Source organism: Platichthys flesus, chromosome 18 (genome assembly GCF_949316205.1).
Source record: "Platichthys flesus chromosome 18, fPlaFle2.1, whole genome shotgun sequence".
Taxonomy (NCBI): Eukaryota; Metazoa; Chordata; class Actinopteri; order Pleuronectiformes; family Pleuronectidae; genus Platichthys; species Platichthys flesus.
The window spans coordinates 3,771,777-3,798,575 of NC_084962.1; the positions used below are offsets into that span (position 1 = coordinate 3,771,777).

General features: G+C 41.1%; 1 protein-coding gene across 4 annotated transcripts in view; it reads left to right on the forward strand.

Annotated features, from left to right (window-relative positions):
- The window catches only part of enah (ENAH actin regulator), a 119,326-nt gene that overhangs the window by 25,762 nt on the left and 66,765 nt on the right, over positions 1–26,799 (forward strand). For 3 of the 4 annotated variants that reach the window (XM_062411471.1, XM_062411473.1, XM_062411474.1), the window contains exon 1: positions 7,673–7,861. The exons of the other annotated variant lie outside the window; for it this stretch is intronic. In XM_062411471.1, the coding sequence (XP_062267455.1) occupies positions 7,848–7,861 (14 nt within the window). In that variant the 5' untranslated portion in view covers positions 7,673–7,847. Of the gene's footprint in view, positions 1–7,672; positions 7,862–26,799 lie in introns of those variants that run through there. 4 annotated transcript variants of the gene reach the window in all.

Consider the following 26,799-nt stretch of genomic DNA (forward strand, 5'->3'; position numbering starts at 1 on the left):
GTTCAATACGAATAGAAATTGAATAAAAAGGCGACCATTGCTCTGTTGCAGTCAGTGAGGGAGGGGCTGCGAGCCTTCAGTCTGTGGACCCACTTTCTACGTCCTCTGATAAACTACAGCAGTGGTCTGCAACTCGGTCCAACTATGGGTCAAAATAGCAGCCAGATAATTGTTTCTTTCACCATATCTCACTGCTTTTTATATATAGCTGAATTACAAACCTCTTATTTTGAAAGTTGTGAACCAAAGAGTGTATTGAATGCTTAACAGACCTATGAAATAGAAGTATGAAAAAAAACTATAATAAAGCAAATTCAATGACATTTGAGGAAAAACATTGACTTAAAATCTTCATTGCAGATACACCAGGTAGGATGAGCACAACATTTTCTAACTTCACTCTTCACCATACACAAACAATGATAAGTGACATTATATTGAAGAACTGTTTGAGGAGGAGTCACTAATGACATGAAATAATTCTAAAGTAGCTCCAGAGCATAGACACAGGTCAAGAGAGCCAGACATTTCGAACAGGCAGGTTTAGAATGGGCACTGTACTAGACCCAAAACAAAACAAAGCACCCAACAGTTCCAATCCCACCAGTTCAGTCACGTCTACCCAGCCGAGGCAGGCTCGGCGGGGCAGTCTGCCAGCAGCTGATCCAGGCTCGGACCCTGCAGTTTTGTGCCAAAACATCCTAATAAGATAATTAAGCATCTCATTCAGGGCCTCCTTCAGTTGAATTCCTATCGTTTTCACATCAGAGAAATATTTGCTCAGTATTCTTATTGTAGACAGGAAATTATTCCATCAAGACGACGTCTAACTCTCTTTCACACACTTGCTCTCTCACATGTCCACATGAAACCACACTGGAGTTTGATAGATGGGACTTTTGGTGCTTACATAGCAAAAGAGAACCGCTACCAAACACTGCTTATGTTTGTAATTCATATTGCACATATTTTAGCCAATTCAGCAGATGATGATAGCTGATATGTTTGAATGTTTTTCATATTCACACTCGCCCGCAGAGAGACACACACACACGCACATGCGCACACACACACACACACACACACACACAGACACACACTATATTCTGTGAATGATACCATCACTCAAACCTGTTCTGCACCATGCATATCAGGACCATGTCTTTGTAGACGTATTTTGCCCTTTGTCCATTGACTCTCGAAACTGTTCGACTTGTTTCTTTTGAATGTTAGTGGAGTTTTGACCCTGCTGTGGGGACCGATTTGTGATATAGTTAGTAGAGTATGTATTTGTGGATCATGTCAAACCTTTCACATCCTAGCCATGTCCATGTGACAGAAGAAGTCGCTTATTCACTGTATTCCTTGTTTGTCTGTGTTTCCTTCATGTGAATTTCCTGCCTGCATCCTTGCTGTGTGGAAGGCTCTAAAGTCTGTAAAGACACACACACACACACACACACACACACACACACACACACACACACACACACACATTCATGTTTGCTCCATGCCCCCCCTTATCCTGTCAGGCCATTTGCCTGTCCCTCTCTCAATGGAATGAAAAGCACATCACCATAGAAACCACATCAATGCAGGAGAGGTGAGCTGAGGAGAGGAGAGGCAGTGAATGAATGAGATAGAGAGAGGCAAAGAATTAGGGGGAATGAAGGAGAGAGAATCCGGATGGGAGAGTTTAGGATGCACAAGCTAAAACTCTGCGTAATTTGATACAGCAAACCTTCAAGCAGGTGGCCAATCTCAACGTTGTGGGCCGTGGGCGGTTGTTGCTGAGGGGTAGAGTGGTCGTCCTCCAACCTGAAGGTCGGCAGTTCTAGCCTCAGTCTGACCATTCTGCATGCCCAAGTGTCCTTGGGCAAGATGCTGAACCCTGAATGGCCCCCCATAGAATAACTAAGTGCTGCAAATAGATGCATTGTATGAATGTGTGTGTGAATGTGTGAATGTAGAACTATACTGTAAAGCGCTTTGAGTGGTCATCAAGACTAGAAAAGCGCTATATAAATATAAAGCCAAAGCCATTTACAAGAAGGAGATACTGGATGGACTAATATGTTTGGGCACCTTTACACAAGAAAACCTCGGGTCATTGGCCTTTTCTTTAAAACAAATATTTAATAACACTAGGGGATACATAGTTGGGGGGGCTAGGATAGGTAGTAGTATGACAGGTACAAGTTTTTAGCAAAGGAAGTAACCTAAAGTTAAAGATCTTTGGAGGCTGGTACTGAAATAAGGGATTAAAAAAATCATCAGAAATACAAATCGCAAAAAAAAAAATTGTTTTCCTAGGAGTGTAGTGTAAATGGCTTTGTTTTTATGTAGCGCTTTTCTAGACTTGATGACCACTCAAAGTGCTTTACAGTACAGTTCTACATTCACACATTCACACACACATTCATACAGTGCATCGATTCGCAGCACTTAGTTTTTCTATTGGGAGCCATTCAGGGTTCAGCATCTTGCCCAAGGACACTTCGGCATGCAGATGGGTCAGACTGGGGATTGAACTGCCGACCTTCGAACTGCTGATTGAACTGCTCAGCCACAGCTGCCCTGTATGACAAACTAATTTAACTTAGATAATAAAAATGATATATAAGTTACAGGGGGAATGGTTAATGTGTCTTTATCTGCAATGAGTACAAACCTTGATTTAACTTACTGGCGTTTAGTGATCCTAACGGGAATGATGGAATTATTGTGGGAAATAAAACCAGTAGCATCAGGTCCTGCTCTGTCAGGGACATGGCTTTAGAGCCCAGATGGTGGGCAGTGTCCTTTTGGGAAAACCTTCAGTTATGACCAAAAGCAATAAAGTTAAATAAAAGGGGTGGGTGAATGGACAGAGTGTTTGAGAGTGGGCAGGAGGCAGCAGGGACAGTGAGAAATTACATGGAAAGTGATAGTCAAACTCTTTCTCTGTTCAGTTAAGGAGGTGGTTCATTGCCACTCTCTGAGTATCTTTCTCCTTGTTTTCTTCCATTTCTTCCCCATTAGCTTACCTTAGTTGTAGCAGTGCCTCTGTAGACCTGAGGTGACACACACCTCTGTATGTCTTGCGGGAACTGGATCAGAAAGAAGGATGCCTGAAAAGAAAATCAGCCTTGACCTTAATGAGATGTTAAATGGCTCCATTCCTGTCAATCTGTATGATGTTTGTTTTCATCATATACCATTGATTTCCTTCCCATTTAGACCTTTGCAACATTGACTGGTTAGTATCAGTTTTCCACAGTCATGAGTGGAAAATGGAAATGGATCCTTGGACACAGTAATGTGCATATCGATCTCCTCTATTAGATGCCACCAGTGTATGAAGCAACCAGCCTTTCTATGTTGAGGATGAACGATGAAGGTTCTAGGATGTATTTATGGATGATGGCTGTATGGATGGATGATATTGGATTTCCTAGAGAAGTTTCTATTTCAAGGTTAGATTTCAATCTGTAAACAATGCATCAAGTCCCTTTCTGAGCTCAAACTGGCACTAATGTGTTTAACGCTGTACTTTGCTGTGATTATGAAGAGGATTATTCTTTGTGAGCTCATTTACTTTCTGTAGTGAATTGAACAGACACTTTTTGTCAAAGCTGATGAAGGACATACTGTATCTGATTTGGCTGTTTGGTAGATGAAAATGTAAAAATCCCTCCATGTGGAATGTGAAGATGTGCCGATGCTATAAATGGTAAATGGTCTGTATTTGTACAGCAGCTTTTCTAGTCTTGAGGAACGGCACAGTTTTGCCATTAACCCTTTCAAACACCTCCCCCACTTGCATTACCTCCTTGTGCCTCGGTCCCTCCAAAGCAGATGTGAGGAAACAGTGAAGGACAGTCTCTTGTATCCTCGCTCATGTTTTCTCAGTGTTCACTCCTTGCTCCTCTTAACAGTAAAAATGGAATTGAGATGTCCTTCATGATGGCGGAGGAGAATGATTCATAGGCCACCCATGGTGCATTTCCATTGATACAGTGGGTGTTGAATCAATCCTGAGTGCAGCCAGGCTATATACAGAGTTCTGTACAGTAACTCAGAGCTGAGACGACAGATGTAGTGTCATGTCAAATGCTCCTTGAAGGTCTTAGCTCTTCAGCTGAACATTAAGAAATATCACACACATTGGACAATGTATAAGACTGCCTGGAACTCATCAGTGTTAATAAAGACTACATTTATATCAGTTTTAAAGGAATGATATGATAACATCAGACAAACTATGTCATACATTGTTTGTCCACGTCCACAGGAAAAGATTCATGGTCTTTCCAAATGGCCAGAGGAGGAAGTGGAGTAAAAACTATTATCATACTCTCCCTGGTATCAATTTTTATGCTTCTGCACCTGCAACAGCTAGTGACAGAGGGCCTTACGTTTTTGGGTCGTCTGTTTTTCCGTCCTATTCTTGTGAAGACAATATCTTGAGAGGGAATTGAGGGAATTTCTTCAAATATTGTACAAACGGTAATTTGGACTTAAAGATTAATTTATTAGAATTTGGTGGTCAACGGTAAAGGTCACTGTGAGCTCAGGTTCTTGGTATGTTATGATATATCAATAACACCCATACGGAATTTAATTTCATCAGTCACCAACATTCACTTGGACTCAAGGAGGACCTGATTAGAATTTGGAGGTCAAATGTCAACTCTTTTTTTTGCCTTGCTATCTTTAGAGCGCCTAGAGAGAGCCGTCTTACTCTTACTCATTGATAAGTTGATTTGATTTTAGTGGCCCAACTAAACATGTTTTTGGCCACTTGCAAATGAGTTTGACCATTTGTCACTTGCACTCATCAGATTTCAGTGGTCAAAATAGACAGAAACACCGATTGACAGAAGCATTTAACAGCAGGGCAGTAATTATAGTTTCAAATGTTTCTGCAATTTTCATGAGATAAATAATACAAACAAGTATAATGGTGAACCTCTGGAGAATCTCTTGTTGAAGGCATTGATTATGTGCCGATGAAAAATGACAGTTTTGTGATGACGTGGTGGCATGATGGAGTTGGCTTGATGTACATAACATAGCTGTATCTCCTGTTAATGAATGGATTAAGCTTCCTTATATCTGACAGTACACAAGCATCGACTGAAAGGATATTAGAATGGGAACCCATATTAGCTCTCTTGCTCCATGTAGGCTAAAGACGTTTTGCATATGTATTAATTTAGTGTGGTTGGCATACATTAGCAATGAAAATACAAGGAGAGACAGTTCCTCAGATTAGTTTCTGTGGCTGCACAACAGTTCTTGAACTTCTTGTCCTTGAAAGGGGAGAAATAGATTTAAGAACTGATCTGGTTTGTGAGTAATGTCCTCCAAACCTTAAAACAGCCGTGTTCACAGTTTCAAAGTGTTTTTTACTGTTTTTAAATTGGTTTGTTATTTGCTTAGTGTATAAGAGTGTGAGGCTGATGGGATGAATTTATCATTCTCTTTATCTCTTACTGTCATTCGACATGATTAACCTTGTGCTGCTGTGCTGCAGCCTTTCTGTTAATCTGATGGCACTCAGTTCAGACTCATGCTGTGTTTGCTGTGATAAATAAATGTCTGACCTAGAAAAAAAGCGATTTCAATTTACTTAAAAGGGACAAGGGAGATGAGATCAGCATATTGAATTGCTATAATATTAAGGCAAAATACATGATCTGCATGTCTGTAAGGAGCTATACTGAAGCCAATTAAATCTTTTTACAGTCTTATTAAAAGATAAATGATTAAAGGGGCAATGACTACATATGAGATTTAAAATGCACACCACATTACCTTCTATCTGTTGGCATGAACGTACTTACAGACTGGAGAATATCCACATGCATCGTTTATAATAATGATTAACCCCTTCAGTTTCTGGTTATGCTAGCTCACTGTCACACTGTCATAGCTTGCTGAGATACTTGAATAGAACAGTCATCGACTATTGATATTATTCAGAATAAAACACTATTTTTGATTATTGAGTTGTTCTAATATTCTATTTACTTTCCTGATTACATGTTATGGAGCATAGTCTGATTATGGCATAATCTGACTGACATTATTCCTTTTTAACCACAACCTGAAATAGTTTAATGTATGATTATACAGTGCACCATTACGTTTGTTTTCTTTCTAATTTTGCAAAAGCTGCAATTTTTATTATTCCACCTTTCTCAACCCAGGGCATGTGTCATCAGGCGGGTAAAAACTTCCATATGTCGGTATTGCAAGGTGATTTAAAGTGATTGGGAAATGCTGTTGACATGTCAGTTGCTTATTCAGATTATTGTCTCCATTGGGTTATTACAGGAATATTGTTTTCCGTGTAAACTTATTCGTAGTTGATGTTGAAGTAGCAACACCTGAGATTTTCCTACCGTGACAAGTATAAGTAATGACATTGGAGAGAAATTTATCAAAATATCAATATTAAAATTATGGTTCTACCTGCGAAGAAATACAACAAAGCAGAGCATCAGCAGCACTTCTGTATATGCAGAAACCAGAATAGATTAAAAAACCAAGTTGTTTTAGGTTGCGCTTGTGTACATTAAGAGCCAGTGAGGCATGGGTTATTAGAAAGGTATGGGCCTTCTTTTCATCTGACTTTGCCTGTTTGTGTTCTGTTATATCCCATTTGAACTGGAAAATATGGATTTCCGACTCGGAAAGTTTGAAAATCCTAAAACCTTGAACAAAAAAATCCAAGATGGCTGCTCCACATATCAGTAGAAGTGGAAGCTGCAGTAATATACTCTTTGTAAGCACTTCTCTTTTATTTTTGTGTCATTAAACCACTGCTTCAGACAGTAATGTCAAACCTCTGGCTGTCGACGTGTTGCTACAGTGTTTCTATGGATATATGTCATAATGCCGATGTTGCTCACAGCGACTTACCAGGCTAGAGCTGGTACTGCTGCTGATATAGTGACTTGACCTGGAATGCCGTCAACTATGGCATGACATCTTCAACTCTCCCGGTGAGCCATGATGGTTTGACAGTGAGCCAGCATGAAATCGAACCCTGAAATGGACCCTGAAACCGAAGCTCCAAATGGAATTCAGCCATAATTTATTTCATGTCTCCTACAGGCGGCCGGGTTCACAGGAGCAGAAATGTTGGAATGGAGGTTTCATTATGATTACATTTTCATCCCAAAATGAAAGGACCATTTAAGAGTTGTTTGAAACTAGGATACTTCTCCAAACTGTATTCTGCTGTTGGAAAATGACTGACCACACTGATCGGAACATGTTTGGTTATCATGTCAAACTAAACAAATTTTTTAGGTTTGGCTGAAACTCAGAGGGATGACGTCACAGATTTTTCTCCGTGGCATCAGCTGTTTCCAATGACATGTTTCCTTCTTTGGTAACAAATGGTAACATCTGTTTGAGAATGAGTAAACCTTGTATTGGTAAGGCCTCAACAATCCCCCACATAATCCAGGCTCTTGACGGGTTCAGGGTATCTATTTTTGGACAGGACAGCGAGGCATTCTTTGGGGAGGGGACTGCCTTCCCCAATGACCCCCACAATTGAAGACTCATTGGACCCCCCAACCCCAGCCCTCCCCCACTGAGCTACTCCACTTTTAACCCTGGCACCAGTGAGGTTGGCCTGTGTGGGCGGATGCATGTCACTGTTGGTCTGAACGCCGGTTGACTTTCCCCCTCTCCGAAGTGAGACAACCAGTCCCGCAGTCAGCCGAGCAGCTGCTCAGTCTGCCAGTCAGTGAAGAAAGTGGACACTTGAAGAATCAGAGCAAAAGCTTTCAACAGCAAGATTTTCCTTTTAGGTGGAGGTGCCGGACTCACCCATCACTGGTGCCAAGATGACTCGTGACTCGTAAGTCTTAGCGGGTGGTGGAAAAGCAGGGGAGCTACTGTAAAATTTAGAGGTCAAGACATTGCAGTATAGTCTCATATCAAATAGAAGGAGACTTAATCAGCTGTAATACAGATTTCCCTTCCCTTTCCTTCAGGATTATCACCTTTTAATAGCTGGTTTAGCATTTGTGGTACAATACAAGCTCTTAGGGATCTTAGCAGCCAGCTTATTGTTGAGGATTTCCCTGTTCTTTGAGAATGTCCGCCTGCCTTTCTACCTGTCGGTCCATGCTCTTGTTCATCTGAGGGCTTCTCTTCTCACTAAAATAACAAACCAGATTTAGCTTTTAGCGCCGTCCACCTATTCATTCATTATTCGGAGGCTCTGTCTAAAAAAGCCTCTCTCAGCAGATGAGAAGCTTCTATATTTATAGAACTGCAGTGGCTGTTAAACTCCTCGCATTCCAGTCAAAGGGAGTTTCTTGCTCACTTACAGTATCCGGCTCAAATCGATGTGACCTGATGGGAGAACTTGGTGCTGCTCTTTTATTTCCTGATAGACTTCTACTGAAAAAACCTCCGTGACTTGTGGTTTTGAGACCCAGAGAATGTTAATTTCTCTAAATCAGCATTTGTTATCATTCTTTGCTTCTGTAGATTCATGATTTTCGCTCATGAAGTTGCTGTGTGGACATAGCATCATTCGTATGTCACCTTTTGTCCCTCTTGCCTCCGGCATGGCGAATTCACCCAGCAACAATGACATCATTGTCCAGCCTGGTCTATAAAAGCAGTGCAGGTCAAATGACAACAAGTCCGAATTGTTTTCCTGTGACACAGAAAGAAGCGTCCTGCTGTCTGTGTGAACTGTGGATGAGGGATTTAGTGACTGTCTAATTTAAACTGTCTTTGTTCTGTCTAATTTTGGATTATATAGACACTTTCACTGTTTAAAAGGATATTGGATATGGTTTACCTTATATCAATATGTTTTATTTATTACCCCGCCAAGAAGGTTATGTTTTCATTGCTGTTTTGTCTGTTAGCTAAATTACGCTGGAATTATTGAACCAATTTTATTGAATCTTGGTGGAAGGATGGGGTGAGACCCAGTGAAGAACAGATTCTTGTTTGGGGTTTGGGAGGTATTTGGTATACTTAAATCCCATTCCAGTTCCTCTTCAGAATGGAAGGTATTGTCTTTTTCAAAGTAGACAGTTTGACATGTCATAGAAAAAAATTCACAGGTGTAAGTTACATTAAGTTTCTCTCATCATGAAATATTTTACCTTTGAAAATATGCCTTACAACTTCCATTTTATTGCATGGAGGTGTGTAATGTTTCTGAAGCCAAGGCCGACATTGTGAAATGTCCTGTTTGTCCACAATCTTGTGTCGCGATGCAGGACAATGCTGCTGCCACCAGCGCATGGGTCCATTTTTGCCGACCCGCACCCACTAAGCTCCGTACTGGTTCCAATCTATTACCTGCTTTTATCTCAGAGTCAAATTCAGACCCTTCTGCACCCATTAACAAATGACCTGGAACCCGACCAATCACCCGCGATTAAAAACACATGCCACTTACACAGTCACTCACATTAATTGGGTTATAGCCTCCTTGTCCTCTGGATTTTGTGGTTGCTTTGTGTACTTGAATAGTCACAGCACTATTGCTCTTACAGCTGTAAGCGTGTTTCCTCAGTGACAACATGCCTCATCACTCTTTACAAGCAGCAAGCAAATGAGGATGTGTTCACCACTGGCTGTTTTTGTCTCTATGTGATCTGTTTTGATGTACTAGCTAGTTCAATGTCGGTAGTGACAATTATCTGAGTGGAAGTGAATAATAATAATAATAATAATAATAATAATAATAATAATCTAATAATAACTTTATAGCACTTAACTAAACAAGGTTACAATGTGCTTCTTCACAAAATACATTGCAAAAGAAAGAATTAATCAAAATAAAAGTATTCAATTAAATTAAATCAAGCCAAATCCTAACATATAAGTGGTTGAGATCAGATCCAAGCTCATTACTTAACTAATACAACAAAATGAATTCGTAAATCACACAATTATTTCTCAGTCTAAAATAAGAAAGTAATCTCAGCTTCACACCATTGTTTCAGGGTCGCAGTGAGAAATGAAAAATTATATAATAGAGAAAACGCCAAAGCAGCACCTCAGCTTCAGTTTCAGGTCTTTCTCTTTGCTGAACTCTCAAGTAAAATGATCCATTAGCATTTCAGCATTTTTTACCTGAAAACATCCTGTCCTGTTATTTAAGGACAAAGGCTTCTTCTTTCTTCTGTGTTCTGGTCAGTATGGTCCTTCAGGCAGTGACTGTCTCTCTGTTTATTGGGACTTAGTCCTCACATCGTCTGTCACATGAGAACAGTAACTATATCACTTCTTGTCAGGATGCCTTTGTTGAGAATTAAATGCTTCATTGTTATCACAGTGCCAGCTTGGTCTTACGGGAAACACCACCATGGCAGTCTTGGTGCACCTGTCTGCCATTTGATATGGAGCCTATTAGATACTCACTTCCCCTGACTCACGTGCACGGCTGTGTTTCAGCAGGAGGGTGTGTTTCTGCCGGTTAGACATTATTTTTATCGTTACCTTCAAGCACACAGGGCTTCACTGTCGGCTCAAGGATACTTTGACAGCGACGGATGGTTTGTGACCTCGTTGTCACCTGATTGTCTCTGTCATGTTTTGTCTTTACGGGACCTCCCGTCACCAGGAGACACATGGGTACAGCCTTATTAATGATGAATGAACCTTTGGCATGCAGCTACTGTCTATTACGATCAGGGTCAGCGTTAAGTTTTCCAACAATGTCCAGCACCCTCTTTCCGCTCCTCGTCCCGATTGTCCTTATGTCATTCTTCTCTGTCTCTTCTTACTTCTCTCCCTCATCCTTTCCTCAGCTCTCCCTCCCTCCATGTGTTTGTTGTGTTGCTGTTTTGTTGTGCTGTATCCGTGCCTCACTTGTCTGCCTGCACTGATGTCCCTGTCACCGTGGGAAACAGCCTGGCACCAAAACAATGCATCTTTCTAGTTGCTCACTTTGCCTAAAAGTAAGCCTGTCTTTCTCGACAAGCTGTTTTCCCCATCACTAGTGTTTATTCAGTGAAGTCCTTCAAGATTATTTGATGCATTGGTCTTATACAAGGCTGTTACATTGCCCATCGCAGCATCTGAGAGGGATTTTTCATTTTGAGAAATGTACACCACACTACCCTAACAAAATACAATGTGTGCCAGTGCTGTAAACGAATTAAATATAAATAAATCGTGATTATATAGTAAAATGGTCGAAGCTTTATAATATAGGAAAGGAGAAAGTCTTTTGTTAAGTGAATAATAGTTGGTAAATAGCCTTTAAAAATGATGAAACTATATTTCTGAGTACAATATTTATTTTAACTCACAACAGTATTTTGTTTTTCTGTCATTGAAATACATTTTCACTGCATTTGTCTGAATGTGAACACCCAGAGTTATGTTTACCTCTGAATTCACCCTGTTGCCTCCATCAGCAGTAAAATCCTCAGTGTGTCAGATCCATTGGCAGCCATACATGCTGAAGCCGCTACACAACCACTGTTTGATACATTCCTCTTTCCATCATTATGATAGAGGTGGTTGTTTCAGCCGTGCGGCTATAAATAAATCAAATTACTGGTGCCTCACAAATTCAGTTTGAATGTTTTAGTAGTGGGTCTTAAAATTAAACGGTCAATCCTTTCATTTGCAGCTTTTTCGGAATTTTGCACACAAAGTCTAGTATGTGAATAACAATTTGGGCCAGGTCAGGCCTTGGAAGTCAGCTCAACATTGTGTGGATTCAACTGTATTCAGTCAGTTTCTGTTGCTGGGTTGCTAACTCCAACTAGCCAGTTGTCTGCCGATATGAGGCTGCTGTCATCAGCAGCAGTGAAGATGAAATTGTGAGCAGACTTTCCGCTTCCGTCCTGTCTGTGCTCAAAGGAATGGTTACAGCTGATGTCTGTACTTACATGAAGCATCTGCAGCTGACAGTCCATGTGTAGCTATATGTAGGTTTTATATTTTTAACTATGCATCACGATGACACCCATGTTTTTTCTTTCATTCTTGCGCAACAGTTTTGCACAGGTAAGCCAAAAGAAATGTTTCCCTTCAGTGTTTGCCAAAGAAGATAAAGTTTGGGTGGACAGTTTACAAATCGGGAAATCTTTTTATAATTTATAATATAATGTGCACTTTACACAATTATTATTATGGAAACAATGCTGTCGCTGAATTAAGAAGAAATTGAATATCCCAGGATAATTTCTAATACACGCTTAATGCATTATTGCTATTTATCTGCATTTCTACCTGTCTGTATTCACCAGTCCAATCCAACTGCTTTACTGGTTTCTTTCTATGTTTTTACACAACCTGGCCTTAGTGTTTTAGAAGCTTATCAGGTGTTTGCATCTTGTGGTTAATGCTCTGAAGCTAAAATCCAAATCTACTCTAGACAAATACCGTACTATACTATATACTATAGGTTACTTGGTAATAAAACGAAGAGATTGACAACCTATAGAAATAAAAGCTTCCTCTCTCTGTTTAGTCGTCTCTGTTCCTGCTTTTGCCTGCTGTGGCAAAAAATACTGCTGACTTCCCTCATGATGTCATAACACACACCCACACTCACATAATCCACACACACATTAAGAAGAGGAGGCTGTTTGTTTGACTTTAATTGAAGAGGAGGGCTGATGGTGAATTCTTCTTCTATCAGCGACACTGTGTCAAACAGGCCTTTAAAGACACTGTTGATATTACTGGAAATAATGAAGAGAGACTAGTGAAGTGTGTGGTATTTTCTCCACATTCTATCTATGCTACAGACAATTGTGTTTGATATCTCTGTGTAAGTGTGTGTGTGTTTGTGTGTGCGTGTGTAAGCCTGCGTGCGTGCGTGTGTGTGGCTTCACCGTGTCCAGTGAAGACAAAAGCCAGTGTGCCAATGCAGACACATTACACAACCATTTAGCAGTGAGCATCTTCCAGCTTATCATGACAATACTGTCATTGCAGCTCTCGTAAAAAATTTGTACGTGTGTTTGTGAAGATTCATTAAAGCTAAAACCTTTCACATCATGGAACCGCAAACAGAACCAGAACCAGGTTTCGAAAGGTCACTTCTTACACTAATGAGGCCCAGGTAGCAGCCAGCGGGGTCACTTCACCTGAGAACTGTGAGTGGTGTCGTCAAGTGAGGAAGACAATGTAAACTTTGCTACACAGAAAGGGCTGTTGTGATTCTGGCCACATAATCTACAGATCTATGAGTCATGATTTATTCAAATCAGTTTTAGTTGTCAGTATCTCTATAAAACAGTGAGAAGCACTTTTGGTTTTACTTTATTAGTCCATAGTTTGTATTTATGTGGACTCACACATTGTTCTTTGACAAAGTGTTTTCGGCAAAATGTATCCATATATCTTTGTACATTTCCCCCCGAATTATTTCAAAGACTAATACATAGAAAAACCTCAAAATAGTGACCTTTAAGGTGTGAACTTTCTTACATCTTATTATTAAGATTAATTTTCTCAATAGTTTTCCTGTATCCAGGGTCTTTGGAAGGTGTTGTGTGGGAGAAGGCACAGTTTCTTTTTGCCAGTCCTGTGTCTGAGTCTGTGGCATTTGCGCCACCTGTGCCCTGCAGCCTCCCGCGGCGAGACAACCTGAAATGGCATCAGGCCTGAGGGAAGCGAAGACGTCTTGCTGTTCGCCTCCATTACTTTCTTCTCCCGCTGCCTTTCTTTCTATTAATGGAGCTGTCACAGTGTGTCCATCTTCCTAATACGTCCTCCACTCATCCTGTCTTCACATATTCCTCATTTTGCTGAAGTGGGATATTAATATTAATGGATCATTGATATTTTCAGCTGGCCTTTATTGCTGTAAGCATGTATTCTGACCTATGTGTGGTGACTGTGCTAAATGATAGATGATGGAAACAATGTAATCTACATTGTTTAACCTTGATACTGTTGTTTATAATATTCTCTAGCAAATGTATAGTTTTGATTCGTATAGTTAGTAAGTGTGCAGCTTTTTATATTGTAGCTATGAAATATTGTAACAGCCAGAAACCTTTATAATATGAATATAAGGCATATGCAGTGGAATCAGGAGAGAGAAAGAAAACACCAAAACGCTTGATTTTACTCTTTCACATATCCTTTCAGTTATTTTCTGTTCATATTGGGTTTTATAACAAACCCAGTGGCTGTGAACATGAAGTTATAAAGACTGGTTGAACAGTTTTGTCAGCTGTTGCATCATCAGGCTGCAAATGTTCTCAGTGGAGTGTGGACAAATCCAGATCTGGTGTCTCGAGGGCTAAAAGGAAACACCAAAATCTCTACACTCCCGTGCTGATGCACATACTGTATGTGTTTCCATGGTTACCCAATGATTTGCATACATTTATACTACATTTATGCAGATCTCTTTCTATAGCATGGCTTTTTGGACAGTTAAAAGTAGGCAGATGGGTTTATATTTCCTATTAATACTATAATAGTTGTTTAACATCGTGTGTCTGTTGATCATAAAAATCTTATTGTTGGTCCATTTGCTTTCAGAATAATAACTATCCCCATCACAATCTAACTAACCATCTTGCATTAGGTGTGGTTAAAAAAAAAATGTCACGTTCTGGAAGTTATATAAATTTAAGCTTCATTCTTGGAATTTTAATGCATTGTTTTACACTATTAAAAGTCTTTATTTTCTAAAATGGTCGACTACATTTATACATTTTCCAAATGGCTTGCTGCACTCATGGGCTTTTTTATCCTCAAATTTTTTGAAATCTGTTGATTTGACCTGTAATTACCTGCTTGAAGGAGAACGAGAGTTCAAGAGCTCAATTGAAATTGTACGTAACGGGAAAATACAACTGTTTGTTGTTAACGTTGTTGTAAGATCACCCTAAAACATCTTTACTGGCATATTTACACTCATTTTCTCCCTCACTTTTAAACTCAACCTGACTCTAAATCTGTTTTCAGACATGCACGTAACACATGTAGGGACTGTACTGTATGTCAGTACGAAAATGTCTGAGTCAGAGGCTCTGCCCATTTGCGGAGATTATTTTACGAGCCCTCTTTTAAAAACTCTGGATGAATGAGGCCATGAGGGAACACAGCAGGAGATTCTCCGGAGGGCTCACTGTGGGTGCACTGATAAAAGTCCTTACATAAAACAAAACTGTAAAAAAACTAAAAGAGTGTACATTTCACAGAATGACGAAAAGGTGCCATACATGTTGAATGACGTTGACAAAAATAGCAAATCGGAAACACAAAGAGGTTTGAGAGCTGCCCGGAGTTCATGTCTGAAAATGGCTTAATTCACTTTATTTGTGAAGTCACATATTAGGATGGGACTGTGTTTAAGTACAGTGGGGCCCAGAAGCCTGCTCCCACTTTCTTATTCACTTGAAAACCTACTGTATATAATAATATCAAATACAATTTAAATGATGAATCAGATTAACATGTCAGAAGCTGCTATTACTGCTCACTAATCTTGTTAAACAAGGTAACTTGTGTTATTTTACTGACTGAATAAAGTGAAAAACATCAGTATGTGTCACTTTGCAAAAGAATAAGTTTGGACAAAGTCACCACAGGCCATTCTTTAGGTCCAGTCAACCACTTATCCATATATTATGGACACTATGATGGAATTATCCGATGACTCAACGCTCTTTTTTCCCTCCATCTGTGTGTCTTTAACCCTCATCTCCCCTCCGCCTCTCTCCTCTCCTCCCTCACATCATCTGTGCTGCTAAAAGCGGCAGGGAGCTTATTACAGGTGCCTCACACCGCGCTCTCTCATTTTCCCTCTCCCTCCTCATCCCTCTCCGTCGTCCTCTCATTCCAAATGACTGTAATAGCCCTTGATGTGTGTGCGGTGTTTAGACAGCCTTTGAGTGTGTGCTTAAGTTAAGTGTGACAAACCGCTCTTGTTGCAGACCTTTCATCCGTCACAGCTCGTTTCGTGTCGCACACGCTGCCTCTCCCTGCCTTTAAAAAGCCTTATTTAAAAGATGTGTGCATTAGTGTGGTACATTCATTTGTTTTTTTAATGAGTCTAATGGTAGAATATGGATAAATTAAAAGAACATATATATTAATAAGTTGATCTTACTACTTAGATTTATGATGTGTGTGTTCACGTGATGGTCAGTTATTTGTTACGTTGAAGGCTCAGTTAAGCACAGTGTTGGCTCAGAGGGTCCGCGTTTACATCAATGTGCTGAACAAAGGCAGAAATACTGAAAACTCCTCCAGCAAATGTTGTTCCGACCTTCAAGAGTTCGGAACAGCCTTCCCTCGCGGCCCTGTCACTGTATGTCTGTTATACTATGTGTCAGTGCCCAGTCCTATATGTACAGGCCAGACAGCTTTTCAGACAGTTTTTCTTGTGCTTTTGTATGGAACCTCTTTTTCCTTCCACCCTCTTAATGCAGAGGTGCTGTCAAGGACCTGTGTGACCCAGACTGATTGAACAGTCTGGCTGCAGGGCAGAGATATTCCCTTCTAGACATTTTGAGTGAGCATTGCCCCTCTTACCAATAAGAGAAGGCAAACGGCCAATATCCTTGACTCACCTAAACGGCTATGCTCACACATAACTCGCATGAGCCAAGAGTAAAAGCACAGAGAGTGAGAACAAGCAAGAGGCGGAGGAGGTGGTAGTAAAATAAAAAAAGAATATATGACTGACTGACCATGCTACAATGAAAAAAATACAGCCCTCACACATGCTGATGTACTCTATTGTTATGGCTCTTTTCATGCCGGTCAAGCCAGCTGTCCAATGGGAAAAGAACAAGAAGGCTGCTTTTACATACATTTACATTCTCCAGTTTGTCGCCTTCAGGGTGAATAACAAGTTAAATCCGTAATCACGTGTTCAACAAGTTGATCCTTTAGTGACAGCTGCTGACGAAGCTACATGCAAATCGAAGATATGAGGCGAGAAGCGTTGCTGAAAATTGGATGAGGAAGGAATACAAAGCTTTTCTTCTTTGTTTTTATATATCCTCTATACATTTTTTTGTTTAATGTTCACTTTTGGACGATGAGCCTGTTTATCGGTGTGTGTCCTGAGCCTCGGTGCTCTGCCTATGTTACATTTGTAAGGCAAAAACTGTGGTTTTATATTGTTGTTTGTCTCAGAAGTGTGAGTATGGAACATTTGATCTCTTCCTGGTTATGGTTTTTGATTTTAATTTGTCTACAGGTAATTCATCATTCATTCCATATTGTCAATGTGGCTGTTTTAAGAAGATTATCTTCCTAAAAGGAATCTTGAATACGTCCAATCACAGAAGGGTTCAATATCATTTTGTTTAATCTAAAACATATATTGAATCCAAATGACCAAATTCAAATCCCTATTTTGGATCCATTGGGGTTCAGTTTTCAGTGTTTGTAACTGCTGCACTTATGCTACTGCTTTTTTTTGCAGATATTGTAATTTTCTGTCACTAGGTGTCTCTCATACAAATCAGTAACAAAATACAAAGTTTTGTGATGTTGTGAAGTCGTGTGGGATCCTGACAGCGATTACTGTCTCCTGGTTAGAATTCAGTCTTAATGTTTCAGGAGGTTTGTACCAGGAGCCGAATTTTCCTCACATCCTTTAAAAAACATTAATTAAAGCAGTTTCTCATCCTGACCCATCTTGGAGGGGATTCCATTGAGCCACCACTAAGGTATGCTCAGCTTTTTCCACTGATAACATAAGATTCTATCAACACGTTATTAACATAAGATTAAAATATTTAGTTAAAATAATTTAAAATCTATGTTTTGCAGACAAACACTGCTGATGCTGACACACGTGCAAAGAAGATAATGCCATTGACAAGTGATCAAATTATATTAACCACTACCTTTATTGATATTAAAAAATTATTTCTCTAGGGTTGGAAACCTTGGGACAGTGTAAGAACATAGCTCAACAATACATAGTACAGAGTTTAGTGATGGAAAGTTATATATTATACCTTTTCAGTCAAACTTTTATTGTGCACAGTAGATTGTAATGAACAGGATCTGTAATTCATATATTTCATCTGGTCACTTAGTGTCATTTTCACTGCATAAAGTTAGCATTTAGCATTTCAATGCTAATCCACAAGAAAGCACCGTACAAGAGAGAAAAAAGTGGCCAAGAATATCCAAATTTACCGAAAGAGTTGGCATAGCAACCAGTAAAACCATGTAAGGACTGCAGTACAGGAAGCATTAGCTCACAGGGAAAGCCCAAAAGTTTGACTGAAGGCATCCTCTAAATATAGATAGTGCTTCACAAGAGTCAGATGAGATACCAGTGAGTGTGTCGATGACTGATAGACACATAGTGTTTTTGAATACTGAACTCCATGCCGCTGTAATCTGACTTCGATCTTGCTGCGTGCTTTTATCAGAACAATGCACATTGATGAGAGCTGAAACGGAGAGAATGAAAATTAATACGTAGTGTGGTCACGCAGACTTCAGTATGCTGCACCATATTTAGAAATACAACTCAGTAATTCTGGCTGCTCCCTTCCTTCTGACTCTCCTCAGCAGTAATTGTTCTGGAGAGAGGGAGAGGGAATGAGTTGGGTGGGTGTGTGGCGAGTTAGAGAGATTAGGAGCGCGTGGATTGTCGCGCTGATAAAAGCGGGGCAAGGAGCTGGGAGGGAGGAAGGAAGGGAGCCACAAGCACATGAAAGAGAGAGAGATCAAGTTAGAGATGAGACAGATGTAGCAGCAGGAGCCAAGCCAGAGAAAGAAAATTGACGGAGAGACGGACACCCCCCTCCCATCACACATCCCTGCTCGAACCTTCCTGGGCTGAGCCGTGCCAGGCTGTGTGATACCAACGCAGTGTTTTCCCCCCGACCAGCCCCCTTACAACCTTTCGCCCCGGAGCTCGGAGAACGCAGGAGCCAGTTGTGCAGAAGCAGGACCCTGTTGCCTGGATACCCCTATACTGTTCCCACGGCGGCAGAAAGCCAGGACTGGAACCGTGTGTGTGTGTGTGTGTGTGTGTGTGTGTGTGTGTGTGTGTGTGTGTGTGTGTGTGTGTGTGTGTGTGTGTGTGTGTGTGTGTGTGTGTGTGTGTGTGTGTGTGTGTGTGTGTGTGTGTGTGTGTGTGTGTGTGTGTGTGTGTGTTTTTTTGCTGGCTGGTGCCGCTGCCATGGGAAAATCACAGCTGGCTGACTGTCTGAATGGCTCCCGCGCGCGCGCTTGCCGGCTCCCTCGCTTACACGCACGTAAGGGAGGAATCACCCTGACACTGGGGCTTTGAGAGGAGTAGGTGGGAGGCTGGGGGTCGGAGGCTGGCACCCTGCTCTGGATGATGAAGAAAGCTGTTTGGTAGGCAGGAAGAGAAACGGGAGAGATTACCTCACGGAGTGAAAGAGAAGAAGCGAGGGGTGTCGAGAGCCTGGGAGAGGGGAGCCACGGAGGGGAGAGGCTGGTAGGGGAGAAGCAACGAGTGGGGCTGGCTGGGTTAGCTCAGCAGGCAGGGGGGAGGTAGCAGCTAGCAGGCTGTGGGGAGACATACAGATCCAGTATTCTGGTCCACAGTCCAAAGCCTCCAGCTTCATCCTCAATCAGAGATGTGCACTAGCCCCTGAAATGGAGAATCACCGGTATGTACCATCTGTCATTGAAGTGGCTTCTTCTGCTGTGTTTCTTCATCAGCGCCTGAGACAGTATCATGCTCTGGTTGTGTTCATTCTATATGGACCGTGTCTGTTTATCATGCTGCTAATTTTTGATCAGTGACTGCTCAAAGCCCCACGAGTGAGTGTTTCTGATGATGTTTATAGTAGCAGGTTAAGTGAAGAAGAGGGAAATCCAAATCCTTTATATAGAGTAGAGCCCAGGTTGTATTCCTAGTTGATGTTTGTTTACCATCACTATCAGATTCTAAGCATCAGCTTGACCACACCTGCTGTGGAGCTGCCTCTGCAGTTATCTGCACTAAGCTGGGGATACAGTATGGAACCAAACTGAATTACATTTATATAGATTTTAAACATTAAAATACAATTTACTTCCTTTGCTGGGAACAGTTTCCCATAAAAAGTTTTCAGGCATGAACTCTGGATATTGTTAGGATAATTGAGTCTAGACATTATCCAGACTTGGAGATTCTCCTGTCACAACTTCAGGGAAATCTGTGGAGTGTTCAGGTGAGAGTGGATGCTGGAGGCAGAGTATATTGTCCTAATTCCACTGCAGGGATCACATGTTTTTTGTTTACAGTACATAGACACATCGGCCTGTATCAACAAAAGCTCTGCAATCCTGTTCTCTTTCCAAGCACACTGTTTCCAGTTCGCTGCAAATTCTCCAGATACAGGTCTTAACATATAAGCTTCTCACATGGACAGGGACCTCTGACTCAAACAACTGGGTTCTCAAATACAGACCCTCCTCTGAAAGAAAGATAAGATGTCAGAGTCCTGAACGTCTTTGCTGATAAAATTGAATTGCATCAGCAAAGACGTTTTAAAGGAAACCTTATTTAACCACATGGTTGTGTGGATTTTTTCTATCAACTAAATGCTAAGTCTAAGAGAAAGATTAAGCCTAATGTTGTCTTATATTATAGTTTCTTTTTTTAAATGTAACCAAAAATGCCCAGTTAAGAAGACATCTAATGACAAATGACATCCATCACAATCAATACTAATTTGACTTTTCTTACTTTTAATAAATGCCAGGGCGAATTTCCGATGGTGATTGATGATTCGTGGTCAGTGCAGAAGTTCTCTTTTTGTCTCCCATTTGAAAGTAAGAATTCAGGGGGTCTGGCTGTGAGAGAAGGATTTCCTCTGTGAAAGCCCTTCTCATGCCCAGGTTCCTGTCTCCCCGAGGGCTCGGTGGGGGCTCGGTGAGCAAAACAGCGCTGACTTCTGCATTTAGCTGCCGTAACATAATGTTAAACAAGGAGACGGTGCTTAATTATTGATAAATCTCTAGTATGCTCAGTGGGCCGAGTATTATCTTCACTTGAAGGGAGTAATCCTTTGAAAACATGGCATCAAGTGAAGCCAACTTGCTGGTTGTATTTTTCTTTTTCGACTGAGGGAATATAACTAACTGAACTCTGGCCTGATGGACCAACAAGACTGATGTCCTTGAACTAGATGTGCTGTGTTCAGGCCTGTGGAGGTCCAGGCTCCAGGGATGAACTCTTCACCTTCATGCCACAATCACCTTGCAGCAGCCGTCTAGTCTTGGATTACATCAGACATGAATGCATTTTTTTAGAAGATTAACCTAAAAACACTGATTGAAAAAAGGGTGCAGTGTTAGATCTATTTCCTATTATTTGACCCAATAATCAAACAATCTCTGTTAAATGGTCTTGTACCTTTCAATTGTTTTTGTTGTCAAAGGTGATCTGAAAAGAAGTGGAAATTAACCAGATTTCTCTTCTTTCTTCAAAGTAAAGGTCAGACGTTTTAAATCTGGTTCAAATAAGCTGAATTTCTCTGAGTAGCATTAACATTAAGTGGGATTGAAACATCAGAGAAGCCCAACAGGAAGAATGATGATGTTGAGCCACAGCCACAGAGATGTTGTAGCTGCATGGTGTTTTTGCACAGACTCAACATTACATCAAAACCGAAAGTTCTTTAGATATCAGATAAGCATCCCATGTTTCACTAGTCACTCACCTGTCTCCCCGTTCATTAAGCCACAGTAATGGTAAGGTGAGCTCGGCTTGTCGTTCTGTCTGTCAGTCTTTCTGCATGAATTCTGTCAGTCTTGTGTCTATACTAATGAAAACCAGTCTACTGTTTCATTCCGTGTGTGTCTGTGTGTGTTGTCTTGTATTGCCAGTATGTGTCATGCTTTGGAGTGAGAGGGGATTGATGCTCGACATTGTGTAGGAGGGTGTTTTAAAGACCAAAAGCAACACAGCAAAGTCCCACAAACACACAGTGAGGTCTGCTGATGTCTCCTATAGATGTTATTTAGTGATTAAAACCACTGTGATGGAACAATTTCAGAAGTGAATAGCAAGGAATAGCACTGTTCTGTGTGTCAGAAGGTAAACAATCAGGATGAAAAAAATAGAAAAAGCATGAAAAACATTCATATAAAAACAAAAGTATTAAAAACTGATGATAAATAAACAATTAAATGTAGAGAAACACTTTGACATCTTTTATATAATATTACAATTACAATGAACCATATAATAATTTTACATGTACAGTATAATAGTGTGACTTGGTCAGTGAAATTATAGATTTGTTGTCATCCCATCGAACTGAAAGGTTATAATGATATGTCACCATAAAATGCAGTTTGACCTCATGTCTTTTTTTAGACATGAGTTTATCATTATATACATTCATATTTTGTTAACATAATGGTAATGTTAATTGTGTTATTTATTAAATTGTATCATTCAGATTTAATTATAGAATTTCTGTGACTTTCTTCAGGTGACAGACAGTAGTTTTTTTTTCAAGTATTAAGTAGAGAACTTTTCCACACTTTGGTTCCTAGAAGCCATCTGTGGTTGCCTCAGAGGGACAAATGTCCCATTCACCAGGTGGATTTCACAGGTATTTTATGAGCTTTGAGAGCAATGCCCTGTTGCACCGTTGTGTTCTGACTGTGGTTAAAAAACCCACAAGTGAATACTGTTCATCTGAAGGCCTTGATTGTTGGTTCTCCCTGAATTTGTACGAGGAGTGAAAGCTGAATGCTGTTCGGACCAGTCCAGACCTGCTTTGCGGTCAATGTGTCCCCTGTCTCCTGTGTGAATGCAAACGTGACTGGACTCTTGTAAAATGTGGCAAGTTCCCAATGAACATGCGGGCTGCACCCGGAGCCCCGGGCAACCTGCAATACACTATGCAGGGTGTGTGTGTGCACAATGTGTATGCTTGGTTAACATGTCCCCTGACACAACACATGCAAACATGCACAGTGTCACACAGACCGTTGTCCCAACAGAAAACTGAGTCTGGAGTGTGTCATGGGGTTCTATGCATCAAGTGTTAAAGTAAATGCCTCTGCAGTTTTCAGGCTTCTTGCCAAGAATGGGTGGGAAAACAGTTTCTTGTATCAGGTGTAGATAGATAGATAGATGGATACTTTATTAATCCTGTGGGAAATTCAGATCATCCAGTAGCTTGTACACTTAAACACATCACTGACATACATACATAAATCACATACGGAGAACATATTTACAGATACGGGAATGGAATGCAATGATGTGATTTCAGTGTTTGTTTTTAAAATGTCTCCAACTGTCTCCCACCTCAGTCAGCGTAGTAATACTAAAATAAACTTGGTTGCTTACTTTCAGAAAATACTACAACGTTTTGCCTTCACTGCTGGTAGTAGATTCACGAGTTAATAAAGAAGCAATCTTGGAGCCCATCGGCTGTCTCCCGACTCCACAATATGGTCTCTCGCCTATAGATCCTGTATCTTCATATACTCCAGAGTAGTGTGGACAACCGGCAAAAACATAGCAACAGTGATGCTTTTAAAAACTAAAACATAGAAGTGTGAGAGTTGTTGCGTTATCATTGTAGCTCCCTTTCCACTTGATATAACTAGGATTGTTGCTCCAACTGTGTTCTCAGAAGTCAGCATTAGAAGGCAGCCAAATGTGTCCTCCAACTTTTATTTAGATTCTCTGTGACCCATTTGTAACCCATTTGACAGTGTGCCATTTTATTTAATGAAAGGTCAGACAGGCTTATTGAGGGGATTCCCACCCTGCTCCCCAGGGGGAGATAACAAAGGCTCTTATTACCACACTGCTGAAAATGGCAGAGTCATTAATGGCAAGGAGAGAGGGGTGGGGGGGTGGGTGCACCTGTGGATCCCTCCTCTGGGTTCTGTGTCTTCAGTTCGCTAATGGTCTCTGAGTGACTTGCTCAAAGCCTTATTAAATGCTGGAGGATTCAGCGAATCAGGCTCAACTACTCATTAAAGAAGCCTGGTGCTTGACTTGGACAGTCGATGGTCCGGGTAATTACTTGGCAATAAATGTTTAATTCCATGATGACCTGCATTAGGTGAAGAGAAAATAATTAGGGAACAACAAAGAAGAACTGTTGTACTGTTGCAGTGATTTGTGGTTTTGTACCCAGTTCTATTAAACATGGATAGACTAGTCCAGTAGTTCTCAAACTTTTTACACCATGTACCACCTAAGGAAATATAAGGCTCTCCATTTACCACTGTTATGTCCAACATTAAAATACAATTCTCGACGCCGGTCAGCCCGCGATACTGCTTCGTAATCACACATATAGCTGATATGTTGTTTCTTGCTCCGTCCAATGTAGGGGTCCGTGGGTGAATGATGATGGTCTTCTCAAGTTACATTCCCACGATCCCAACCTGCTTCACGACAACACCAAAATAGGTCTTCAGTTATTGATTGAGAGACCCCTAGTGGCCGAGGTTAACATATTGTACAGTTACGTTTTCTGCCCAAGAATGACCTTTGCCATCAATCGGTCTCAGTCTCTGTCCACTTTCTACAGAATGTTAATATTTTTCTATTTTTGAAAACCCTTCATCAGATCAACTTCAAACTTGGAAGGTCAAACACCGTACCACATTACGAGGGCGGTGCAGCTCGGACAATTTATAGCATGCAGATGCCAGGGTTTCTCTCCATTGTGTAACACTGTATCTACTGAGGTTTTCGCCCACAAACCAAGTTTATTGAGCACATGGATCCGAGGGCACAGTTTACAAATCTGAGGGCATGGACTTTGCAACAGCAGGGCTTATAAAACACGCACACACAAAATGATTCTGTTGAACTGGCCCCACCCCGACCGTGGTACATTCGTGTAATGAGTCATTTGTGAGAAGTTGTTTGGATGATGCTCTCGCTGTAGAGCTGCACGCTGGATTAAGGCATGCCAAGCAATCAGCAGCACGGCAGTAGTCTCCTCAAAGCAGCGTGTGCCTAAATTGAATCTCCACCATCTTCATCACGCCTCCTCACTGAACAGGAAATGTGTTCAGTTGCTGGCGCACACAAAGTGTCCTTGCAGACATCTGGATCTGATAACATTTAAATTGGAGAACAGACTTTGAATGAGCCACTTTTTCCCTTGATCGACAGATTTGATGTCTAACCTTGTTCTCAGCTTTTGCTTGACTCTTCCCCAGCAGTTCGAATTAGGCCGATTATAACTGCTAGCTACTCCAAGCAGAGAAGGCCCAAGGTTAATTTGGATAACCGAGAACTAAACTGAGAACAAACACATTTTGTGAGCAGGATAGCTGTATGCAAACGTAAGTTTTAAGTCCCTATAACTCAGAATCTTAACCAACATGTTCCCAAATGTTGATTTTCAAAAAAAATGTTTTCTGTGTGTTCTATGAGCTTTGGAGAAATGACAATTCATTTTACACATCTACTTCTGTTTACTGTTGTTTTGTGTAATGAGCATGCACCACAAACAACAACAACAATGGTGGCTATATACCAGTTTCTCTCCTTTGGGTCTGACTGTTAGGTCTAATTACAAGTTTGCAGTTAAATTTAGCATCACCACCTGGCATGCTTGTTTAACCCTTTTTAGTATTTTTTGTGTTCTTGTCTGGACTGAGAAATGTCATAAAACCAAGTGTGTGAGGATGAAAAGACGGAGGGGGAAATATTTCAAAAAAATATATATCTGCAGTAGTATAGAGAAGGCATGACTGTATGTAGGCTGTTAATCTGGCATCAACATGTTTTAACCACACATAGACCCAGGTGAAAAAGCAGACAAGACGCTTAATGAACACAGTTGCTGAGGTGCTATATGTGAACACCTTGTTTCACTCTTATTGACCAGATGTCTTCAGAAATAAAGCAAAGAATAATCACCCCATTTCCCAAGGCTGCAGTCGCTGCTCTGATTGGATTGCCTACTTGTCTCCCTGACAAACACACACACACACACACAGACACACACCCACTCACACACACACACACACACACACACACACACACACACACACACACACACACACACACACACACGCACACGCACATGCAGATGCACATCTCTCTATAGTTGTAACTTGTGAGGACACTCATTGACATAATGCATTCCCTAGCCCTTGACCCTAACCATCACAACTAAACCCGAACCCGAACCCTAAAACCAATAGCCCATTGAATTTGTGCGGACCAGCCAAAATATTCCCACAACGTCAAAATGTCCTCACTAAGTCAAAATGTCCTCACAATGATGGAATTAAACCAAAATTGGCCCTCATATCTAAAGATAGACATGCATACACCCCCCCCCCCCCACACACACACACACAGTCTCAGTCTCACTTTGGGCTGTGCTGAGTTATATTTAGTTGATAGTGACGGTGGATCCTTTGTCACACTTCAGGTGTCTTTACTGCTATAATGCCACACGCTGGTCTTCTCCTGCTCCGTCCCTGTCTCTCCCACCATCTGGTAGAGTGGATGAGTCATGTTTGTGAGTGGAGGGTATTTTCTCATGGCTCCTCCATATGTTGTGTGTGTTTTTGTTTGTTTACCAGCAAAGCAGAAAGTGGGTTACCTCTATGCAGTCAAACATCTATTCGTGAATGAATGGTGAACAGGTACATGTGCACATCTGCACATCATGCATGTGTTCTCCACCCAAGCCCCCCCCCCCAACCCTCGCTCTCTTTAGCAGTAAGCAGACCTTCTCCCACGCAAAGCTGCGTTGCCTGGGTGACAAATAAGTTTGCAGTTCCTATAAAAAGGCTGCAGGGTTGGAAAGGGGAGGTGATGAGGAGTCCTTTGTTGTGTTGCCGGACTGTTGATTACCACCCCTCGCTGTCCAGTGACTAGCCTTTGCCTGCTCAGTCTCT